This window comes from Giraffa tippelskirchi, chromosome 8 (assembly GCF_054371585.1).
Source record: "Giraffa tippelskirchi isolate mGirTip1 chromosome 8, T2T-mGirTip1v1.2.pri, whole genome shotgun sequence".
In the NCBI taxonomy this organism is placed as follows: domain Eukaryota; kingdom Metazoa; phylum Chordata; class Mammalia; order Artiodactyla; family Giraffidae; genus Giraffa; species Giraffa tippelskirchi.
In genome coordinates, this window is record NC_137282.1 from 158,063,568 (window position 1) to 158,074,655 (window position 11,088).

Here is an 11,088-nt window from a genome sequence, read left to right on the forward strand (position 1 = left end):
AAAATTAGAGGACCCACAAGGTAATTTCTGGGGATGGTAGATGAGTCCAGTGTGTTCTTCGAATCTCCTATCCAATGTTCCTCTCAACATCTATCCCAAACCTTGTCATAAGAGGCCTCTGTGAAGGCCAAGGGCACCTGCTTCTAGGGGTCAGATCAGGACTAGGAGAGATGGGAGCGTCCACACCGCAAGCGGCCTCTTTCTTCAGTCGTTGGGATTCTAAGAGTAATTTGCTCTCAAAAAAAGCTCTACGCTTGTCTTCTTAAATTATGACAATTTATAGAAATCAAGCAAATCTGCTCAAAATAACTGAAAGAGTATTTTCACTGATAGCGATGGAGGGTGATGACAGCTGACATGTGTTGGACAGCAGATCCTGTGCTAAATGCTTCGGATCCACCTCGCTCAGTCCGTACAACCACCCCTATGAGAACAGGTGCACTCGTCAGGGTGATTCTACAAGATGATGAAGCGCCCAGAGGGATGGGGGCTTCCCAGAAAGAAACCCAATCTCAGGTCACGAACTGGAGTCACACAAACCCGGGGGCGTTCAGGGTGACCTTTTGGGTTCACGTTCGATCTTGGTCACTTACTGTGAGAACTTAGCCAGGTCAGGCGTGGATAACATGCGTCTAAGGGGGTGGTTATGCGGACTGAATGGGAGTGTGTGCCTGTAAGCTCATAGTTCCTTGCATGAAATATAGAAGATGCCCTCCAAGTAGAATTTAGCGTTAGTAGTGGTTGTAATCAAAGTTACTCTCCAGTGCTTTAAAAGTATTAACCTTTTGACTCTGAAACTTTATGATATGTCACTAGGAAATCTTGGAAGTTATGCTCCTTACAATCAGTCAGGATATATCCCTTCCTTTCTCAAAAAAGAAGTGGGGTCAGCTGGCCAGAGGATACACTTAGCACCACTCAGTGCGGCAGCTTCAGGTAAGAACAACTTCAGGTAACAGTTTTTGAGAATTCTGATGAGAACGGAGCGTCCAAAGACTGTAGTCACTTTTCCTGAGTGAAGACCTTTAAGTTAGTCTCATCTATTAACTACAGTTCTAATTGTTTTTGGCAAAATGTCCCATTTTCCTTCCAAAGATGTGGTTTGATGAGTCTAATGACAGGAGCCACTTACACACGGACGTTGCCACTGAATTGTCCCAACAACCCCATCAGGCTGACCTTTTACAGATGAGGAAACTGACATTGTGAGGAGCTCAGAGGGTCACTCAGCTCCTAAACGGCGGAGCCGGGACTGACCCTGTTCGTCTGAGTCCAGAGAAAGTGCTGCGCTGCACGATGAGGCATGAGCGGATGAATCTCTGAGAGCTCCCTGCGCGGTACCCGCACTGAGAAAACCATGATAGATGCTGAGGCTCGGCCGTGCGCCCGTTAACGGGCGGCTCTTCTGCGGGCCCATCTTAGGACTTTAGAACTAAACCGCACAACTCTCACCGGCACTTGCCTTGCAGTACAGTAGGGGGTGAAGTCTGCTTCCGCACCCTCCGACGTGAGGACCCGTTAGGTCACTGCTCTGCAGTGGGATGGCGGGTGACAGACACACTCAGGGGGATGCTCTTGAAACCTGGGTTGCAAGATTTGACCATGAATGTTGTCTAAATTATTTCAATCTAAAATAGATACCCTGCGTGATTAAAGCACCTAAAATAAACACTGAGGCAGATAACTTCAAGTTTGATAAGGTACCAAGTTACAGTTTAATTTAAAAGTTGACTTCAAAAGTCTTCTCCCAGCCAGGACCTTATATTAGAACTCCTGGTTAGAGTCACCAGTCTTTAAAGTTCACACTCGTGGAGTTAAAATTGTAAACACCACTGGACTTTTGCATTTTATGTCTTTACCACAGTAGAAGTGCTTCAGCAGTACTCAGTTACCTTATCTGTGAAAAGAACTGCTTCAGGATCTCTCTGCTGAAACAAAATATATAAACATTTTATACAGCAATACTTTTTATAAAGCCTCAAATATTTTAAGCCAGCCTTATCACAAGTCATTAGCCACAGCTTGCTGGCACTTTTTAATATGAAGACAGAAAATCGTAATGTCTCAAAATTATTCAGGAGTACCTGAGAAAGTAAAAGTATTTTTGAATATATTTTTATAAGAGATTGGAGGCCTTTATATATTAATTATTCTGTCAGATTAGCATGCGTATTCCTGGTTTTTTTTTTTTAAGTAAAATGCTCTCTCATAACTTTTCATCTTTTCCATTTACTCTGCTTATCAGATTTTCCTACAGATCGTGATAGGAGGAAAGGTAAAAAAAAGAAGTAAATATTAACCCTTCTCACGTGGTCCATGCACATCCTTAGGAAAACACTGTTCAGTAAGAGATGTGTCTTCCAGCCCGCCCACAAGAGAATAAAACCAGGTCATTACCGTATTTACTCGACTATCTCCCCGTCTCTCGGCCTCCCTCTCTGCTCTAGTCCTCATCCTCGAGTTTGGAGAAGAAACATCAGATTAGCCGCCTCCTCCCGAGCCCCCTTGTACCTCCTCGTCCCCTGCTATGACAGCCACAGGGACTTGGAGGAGGGACCCATTTCAGACGCTGCCTGCCCTGAGGCACCGTAACTCACTGAATTCTCCAGTGATTCTGCGGCAGAAGGCGCAGTCATGAGCTCCACTGCACAGAGGTTTTCTGTCTTGCTAACAGTTACGGATCACATTCTTAACTGGAGGCAAACACCTTTTCCTTTGGCCAACAAGGAACTCCTTGTTTTCGGCAAGGGGTTAAACGCACCTGAGAGGATACATGCAGGCTTTAAAACAAACGCACAGCCAGCGTCCGCGGGCTCTCAGTTCCGCTCTGGGGGTGGTGCAGGGTGGGCTACCAGGTTCGTCAGCCCCCGGGGGGCTGGAGACCTAAAAGAGTTACTTCTCAGGAAGGACTCCTGCCACACTGGCAAAATGATTCCCTTTTGAAAGAAGGTTTTATGAATACTGGCCTGAACACAGTCTCCTTCAAATGCATTTAGGACCTGACTTAGTCACTAAGTCACGATGTGGAGAGAAAGCTGCTCTGAGTGTTACTCCCCAGGCTCTCGCTTCTCACCCACTGGTAACTTAGGAATGGGCTCCCTTTCCCCTTCTCTAAGCTACAGGGCACCTCCTCCCAAGTGCCCTCTCCTCCTCCCGCCCTTGGTGTCTTCAGATGTGAGGGCGCTAATTTATCATATTGATGCTGGTCCCAGTGGGTTATAACTAAAGAGCTATTTCTAGAAAACATGGCACACTTAACTGGCCCTTCTAGATGCTGTCCTGTCTTTGTTAGGGAGCTTTGTATTACCTCTGAGAACTTTAAACCCAGTAAGCGTGGGATGAAATGACCTGTTAAAAACAAGAAAGAGCCCCTGGCCTCCTTATCCCAACCAAACTACGAACCCCCCAGCTGACCGTCACCAGGATGGCGCTTCACTTAAGGCTTCACTCCCTGTCAGCCAAGGTTAGCAGCATGTCAGGACCCACCTGCTCCCATGAGTTCCTCCTGCACTCCCGATTCTACAGTAAAAATGTAAGGAAAAACTGGAAAAACCATGCAAATAGAGCTAGTATTAAGTGTACAGAATGGTTAGTCATTTCAAAATTGACTCCTACAGAGGATAATCTGAGAATGACACCGACCACAGAGTGTCAAAAGGTATTTAAATCCCAAACAGAAAGATGGACCATCAAGTGAGAACCTCGCTTGACACCTACCTGCCAGTTTGAAGCAAGGAAGGGGCAAAGGAGAGACTGAGGATGCTAACAAGTTCTCTATAAAATGATTCTAGTGCTGTGTCATTTGAGATGCTCAAGCAATCAGAGCTTATAAATTGTTCAGGTAACAAATGTCTGTCACAGTAAAATGTTTCACAAAGTTTTCATCAGCCAAATCTCAGTATGAATAAAACAAGCCTTGTGAGGAAAGGTTTGGGGTCCTAAGATGGCTCACCGTTCCAAGGGATTCTGTTGTCATCCATCAATTTCCCAATAAAACATTAAGTTTCCATTGACTCTAAAACCACATCTTCAAGTTTAAAGAGGAACCTACAATGGGACCCAATGAAGTCAGACCTTACAGGACAATTCTGAATGCATTTTCTGTGGTGATACTGTACTCGAGTGTCATTTAGATGTAACCACAGTGTGATATAAATAGTTATTAACACTGTGGGAAAGACTGCGGGCAAGAGGGGAAGGGGGCAACAGAGGATGACATGGTTGGATGGCATCAATGACTCAATGAACATTTGAGCAAACTCAGGAAGACAGTGAAGGACAGGGGAGCCTGGCATGCTCCCTGGGGATGCCATTCATGGGGTCGCAAAGAGTCAGAGATGACTTAGTGACTGATCAACAACCCTGTGGGTACTGTCCATTGAACTGAAACCAAGGAGCTGTTCTTGGTCACCCAAGATGGTATTGCCTGTCTAAATATGATGGGCGCTTCAGTGAGCAAAATATGGAAGAAAAGCAGTGTCAGAACTATAAACCAGAAATTATGGCTCTGAAGCTGCTGAAAATGCTAACTGGCATCGGCACAATTCTACACTAGAATTTTTGGTGTTTATATATATATATATATATATATATATATGCATATATATAAAAAAACTTTAGAGAACACTGAATTCATCTTTTAAATTCAGATTTTCCCCCATAAAATGAGCTGCTTTATTTTTCATGGTCATCTGAATAAAATTCTAATTTCTGATTCTGCTTTCTTTCAGAATATTCCTGGAACACCAAAACTGGTCGGGGGCAGTTTTCAGGACCTACTTATAATCCTACAGCCAAGAATCTAAATATTGTGAACCGTGCACAGCCGGTGTCCTCCGTGCATGGGAGGACAGACTGGGTGGCCAAGTATGGAGGCCACCGGTAGGAATCTAGTGTGAAGCCCCACGGCAGCATGCCACGGAGTCGGTGCAAGTCCCCTGACCCTGGGAAATGTCTACAGATGTCTATTTCTACTGTGTTCTGGAAGAAATATATAATAGTGGGTACTCTGAAGAGCAAAAATCATCTATTTTATTTCTTTCTTAGGAATGAAATGCATTTTCTTAGCATCATTGCCCACAGGGCTGATATACGGGTAGGACTTTACAAAGTATTGAATAAACTTTATTTGCCAAAGTATCAAGTATTTGATCTACAAATTAATAGATACTAAATACTCTAAGAAGCTTTTTTTAAAAAGAAAAATGCCTCGAGAAATTAAGTGTTTAGAGTGTTTTATATTTGCCCCAACTAATACTTCATCGTTTGGCCTCAAAGGTTTGTTTTGGTTTTTTACAGCAATTATGTAGATGGCTGTGGGCTGTCAGTTACAGTTCTTTGTGGCTAAGGTTCTACTCTACCATTTTGGTGATTTATAAAAGATGGTAATTCATCATTTTCCTCTTTTAGAATGAGATAATTCTGGAAGCAATGGTAACTCCAACCTAGAGCAGGGTGTCTTTCTTAGAAATACTTCTTTAACAAAGATTTCAAAATTACGTCACCTGATTATAGCAGAGGAAGAGTCTCCTGTTTGATTTTGACCAATACAACCGCTGTGCATTAATGGTGACTATCAAACCCAAGGCTCGATGACTTCCAACTTAACCAAGTCAAGGTTCTGTCCTCTTCACATCAAGTGTGTTCATTACTTTCAAAATGCACTGTTTGTGTTCGCACCAGACAAAGTATGCCAGCTTGTTCTCCAAAGCAAATTTTTGCTGCTGCTGCTACAGATCAGACTCAGCTCTGAATGTCACACTTGCTCTCAAGAGCAAATGCATTTGGTTGCTATAGCAGTGATCTCACGACATTATTTTCTTAGTTTTATTTTTAAACTGGTATTTAAAATTGACATTTTGAACTTAAAACTGGTCTATTTAAGCCTGTCATTTTACAGACTGGATATTCTTTTTAAAGAATAATGTTATCAAACTGCTGATATTTTATGCATTTTATGACTTTATAACAAATGCAATTGGTATCATCTTGTGGACATTATATAAAAGCACATAAGATAATAAGAATATGGTATTTTTGTATTCAGCTCACTTTGTTGAAAAACTTTAAAATCTAAAGAGTAATTTATATTAATATTAGTGATAATGGCCATTTATTTGTAATTTTAATGTCTCAAAGCTAAAATATTCTTTTGTGTTGCTGGGAAACTTTTAAACTGTGAATAGATATTAAAATTGATATGGTTAACTAGTCTGTTTTCTTTACATTTTTAAACTTTATACTCGTACTCTGAGGCCTGTTTTTGTTGTTCATGTCAACTTTTTTTTTAAACCGGTTTCAGGTTTATGAAGCGTCTAATCAGAAAGTAGAGAGTTTCCATATACTCCCCCATCTCCCCCTCCTCAGTTCTCCCTACTATGAATATCTTGCTTGGTGTGGTACATTTGCTACAACTGATGAACCAATATTGATTCACTGTTATTAAAACCCATAGTTTACATTAGGGTTCAGGTTTTCGTGCTGTACATCCTGTGGGTTTTGACAACATGTATAATGACATGTAACAACCAAACTTGTAGAGTATCATACAAAAGTTTCACTTCCCCAGAAATCCCGTGGTCCGCCCATTCCTCCCTCCCTGCAAACCTCTGGCAACCACTGATCTTTTTATTACTTCCATGGTTTTTCTTTTTCCACAATGTCATGCAGTTGGAATTACGTACCATATAGCCTTTTCAGATTGGCTTCTTTTGCTTCATAATATCCATTTAAAGTCCCTTGCTGTCTTTTCTTGGCTTGGTATCTCATTTCTGTTTATCACTGAATAGTATTCCATTGTCTATATGCCCCTTGTATCATAGTTTATCCATTCACCAGCTGAAGGACATTTGGTTGTTTCCGAAGTTTGGGCAATTATGAATAAAGCTGCTATAAACACTCATGTACACGTTTTATATGGACGTCAGTTTTCATTTACTTGATTCACTGCTGATCATATGGTAGGAGCATGTTTGATTTTGTAAGAATAAAACTATCTTCCAAGTGGCTCTACCCTTCTGCATTCGCACCAGCAGTGAATGAGAATTTCTGTCGCTCCACATCCTCACCAGCACTTGGTGTTGTGTTTTGGATTTTGGTGTTCTAATAAGTGTGCAGTAATATCTCGTTTTTAATTTGCAACTCCCTAATGATATAGGATGTGAAGCATCTTTGCACACACTTGTCTGTGTATCTCTGAAAATTAGATTGTTTTCTTATTGCTGAATCTGAATAGTTCTTTGTATATTTTGAACAAGACCTTTATCAGTTATCTTTTGCAAATGTTACCTCCCAGTCCATGACTTGTCTTTCCATTCCCTTAATGTCCTCTGTGGAGCAGTTTTTAATTTAAATGAAGTCCAACTTATCAGCTTATAATTTCATAGATCATGCTTCTGGTGATGTATCTAAAAAGCCATCACCAAACCCATGGTGACCAAAGATTTTTTCCTATATTCTAGAAGTTTTGCATTTAGATCTAGCTAAGATCCATTTTTCTGAAAGGTATTCAGTCTCTGATTCTTTTTCATGTTGATGTCCAGTTGTTTCAGTATCATTTGTTGAAGACTCTTCTCCATTAAACTGCCTTTGGAACTTGTCCAAGATCAGCTGACTGTATTTGTGTGCATCTTTTTCTGGGCTCCCTGTTCTGTTCCACTGATCTATGTGTGTATTCTCTCACCAATACCACGCTGTCTTGATTACTACACTTTTATGTCAGTTACATAATGTCAGTCTACCAACTTTGTTTCTATCCTTCAGTATCGTGTTGGCTATCTGGGGTCTCTTATTGGTCCATATAAACTTCTAGCATCAGTTTGCCAATATTCACAACATAATTGGGTTTTTTTTATTAGGATTGCAATGAACAACCAATATGCATCAAGTCGGGAAGAACCGACGTCTTGACACTCTTCAGCCTTCCTATTCATGTGCAGCGACTGTCGCTCTATTTAGTTACATCTTCTTTGACTTCTTTCATTAGATTTTGTCATTTTCCTCATAGATCTTATACATATTTGTTGGATTTATACCCATTTACTTTAGTTCTACTATAATTTTTAATTTCAAATTTGAATTGTTCATTGTTCGTTTACAAGGAAGCAAATGACTTTTTTATACTAAAATTGTACCTTAATACCTGTTTTAATCACTTACAACATTAAATAATTAAATCTAGGATTTTCTTTTTCCAGGAAAATTTCTCTGAAATTTTCTACATAGACAATCATGTCATCTGCAAACAAAAATAGTTTTACTCTTCCTTCTCAATCAGCATACTTTTAATTTCCTTTCTGTGTCTTACTGAACTAGCCAGGACTTCCAGTATAATGCTGAATAGAAGTGGTGAGTGTGAACATCCTTGCCCTCATCCTGATCTTAGCAGGAAAACATTTAGTTCTGCCTTATTAAACAAGATGTTAACTGTAGGGTTTTTAAAATAGATTTTCTTGATTAAGTTGAAGATATCCCTATATTTTTGAGAGTTTTTACTATGAAGGGTGTTAGATTCTGTCAAATGCTTTTTCTGCATCTACTGAGAATGATCTCTGATCATAAGATTTTTGTTCTTTAGTCTGTTGATATGATAGATTACATTAACTGATTTTCAAATGCTTGAGACAGTTTTGTATACCTAGAATAAATCCCACTTGATCATGCTATGTAATTCTCTGTATATATTGTTAGATGTGATTTGCTAATATTTTGTTGAGGACTTCTATACCGATGTTCATATATAGAGAGAGAAATAGAGACCAAAACTGTTCACTAGGTTTGAAAAATGTTTAAATCAAATGTTAAAACAACATAAATATGTGAAGCAAAGATTAATGATAAATACCAGAAAAAACTAATGAACACAGAGTGGGAGGTTTTTCTTAGAAAACAGATCCAGAGGCCTTAAAAATAAGACATGAGTAACACAGAAAACAAAGTATATCCAACATACATACTATATAGAATTTTGACCAATAAGGTGAAATACTATATACATTTAACATGCACAAAAAGTTTACCTTATATTAGGCTACAAAGAAAATCTCAATATGTAAACCACTTCTTTTTTATAGTACAATAAAGTATTCCTTAAACATTATCCCTTAAAAATTCAAAAATATTGTTCTAAACACTTCAAAGTCAAAAGGGAAAATCAAATCTGAAATAAACACCCTTAGAAACGGACAATGACAGACCTCTGTATTAAAACTTGTAAAAGTCGGTCAAAACAGATTGCAAAGAAAAAACTGTCCACTTGTTCCATTTATGAGAGAAACAAAACCACTGAAGACATGGTGAACTTGAGCATTCAGCTTAAGAAGCTAGAAAGAGGAATAATAACTTTCAAAAGTAAAAAAGGAACTGAGGTAAAAGTATAACATAATGTCCCAGGAGCAACAAGCATTATCCAGCACCAGGTCTTGGCTTCCAATATACCGTCCAATAAAAGAAACCAGGACTCCTTGGAGAAATGGCCGATTCTAGCGCTGGGGTGTGAAACGTACAAGATGCGCCTGGAGCCTCTTACAGTGCCAGGAAATAGTGAGGTTCTATAAAAACAAAAAGCAAGCAAGCAAAGAAAAGCCTACACTGACTGGCTATATCAGTGGGCCATGGGCCAACTAAAAGAGTTCCCCATGTTCAAAACCGCAACAATCTGAATAAGAAAATCAATGGAGGAGTATTGGATTACAACCCAAACCAGACAATAATCATACCTGAGCCCATACTGAACGAGTGGATGGCTGGATGGACATACAGACAGGGACGAGGAGACATCTTCCATGCAGCCAAATTCCATGTGATTTTTATGTGGACACTCTGACCTCAAGGAGGCAGAGCACAACTCCCCATTTCTCAAGCGTGGAACACGCCGAGTGACTTCCTTTCAGAGTACCGTATGGGAAAGTGGGGAAAAAGGGAGTAACTTCACCATGGAGAAGCCTGAGGAACACTACTTCAGCCAGATGATCAAGGTCAGCATCAACAATAACGTCATGTTCACATACGTAACCTCCATCTGATGTGAAATCGACACTTCACCTCTGTGATCCTCCTCCTAAAAAAAACCCAGATCCCAGCCTAATCACGAGAGAAACAGGAGACAAAATCTCAATGGAAGCGCATTCTATGCAACACCTGATCAGTACTCCTCAAAACTCGGTCACCAGAAGCAAGGAAAGTCGAAGGGATGGTCACAGCCAAGAGGACCCTACATGGCAACTAAATGTAATATGCTATCCTAGATAAGATCATGGAACAGAAAATGGGTATTAGTTTAAAAATAAGAAAAACCGAATAAAGTATGGATGAGTGATAATGTAGCAGTATTGGTTCATTAGTTGTTAACCAATGTATCATGCTAATGTAAGATTTACTAATAGTAAGAAAACTATAAAATAGCCTGCAGTACTCTTAACAGAAATCCAAAGAACTATGTGAATAAAACTCTAAAATGTTTTAAGACACTAAAAAATAAAATAAAATAAAACTGAATCATATGAAGGGACATACAGTGTCCTGGATTGGAGAATAAATATTTTATATACAAACAGCTCATACACCTCAATATAAAAATAAAAATTAAAACTGGACATCTAAGTAGACATTTTCCCAAAGACATACAGATGGCCAACAGGCACACAGGAAGATGTTCATCATTGCTAATTATTACAGAAATGCACATCAAAACTACAAGGAGGTGTCACTTCCCGCCACTCGGAATGGCCATTATCCAGAAGTCTGTAAAGAACAAATGCTGGAGAGGGTGTGGGGAAAAGGGAACATCCTGCAGTGTTGGTGGGAATGCAAACTGGTACAGTCACCACAGAGGACAGTGCGGAGGTTCCTTTGAAAACAGAGCTACCATATGGTCCAGGGATCCTACTCCTGGAAAGGTATCCAGAGAAAACTAATTCAAAGACACACAAAACCCCCGTGTTCACAGCAGCACTATTTACAACAGCCAAGACAGAGAAGCAACCTAAATGTCCAAAAACAGACAAATGGATAAAGACAGGGTATGTATACACAATGGAATATTACTCAGCCATAAAAAGAATGAAATGACGCCACTGCAGCAACATGGAT

General features: G+C 39.9%; 1 protein-coding gene across 15 annotated transcripts in view; it reads left to right on the forward strand.

The window, feature by feature from the left end:
• The window catches only part of MAK (male germ cell associated kinase), a 44,714-nt gene extending 39,575 nt beyond the window's left edge, over positions 1-5,139 (forward strand). For 7 of the 15 annotated variants that reach the window (XM_081523846.1, XM_081523840.1, XM_081523836.1 and 4 more), the window contains 2 exons: positions 817-936; positions 4,731-5,139. In XM_081523846.1, the coding sequence (XP_081379972.1) occupies positions 817-936; positions 4,731-4,885 (275 nt within the window). In that variant the 3' untranslated portion in view covers positions 4,886-5,139. Of the gene's footprint in view, positions 1-816; positions 937-2,245; positions 2,390-4,730 lie in introns of all 15 variants that reach the window. The other 8 variants (XR_014063336.1, XR_014063334.1, XR_014063337.1 and 5 more) reach the window with 3 other exon arrangements.
• Positions 5,140-11,088: the final 5,949 nt, after the last annotated feature.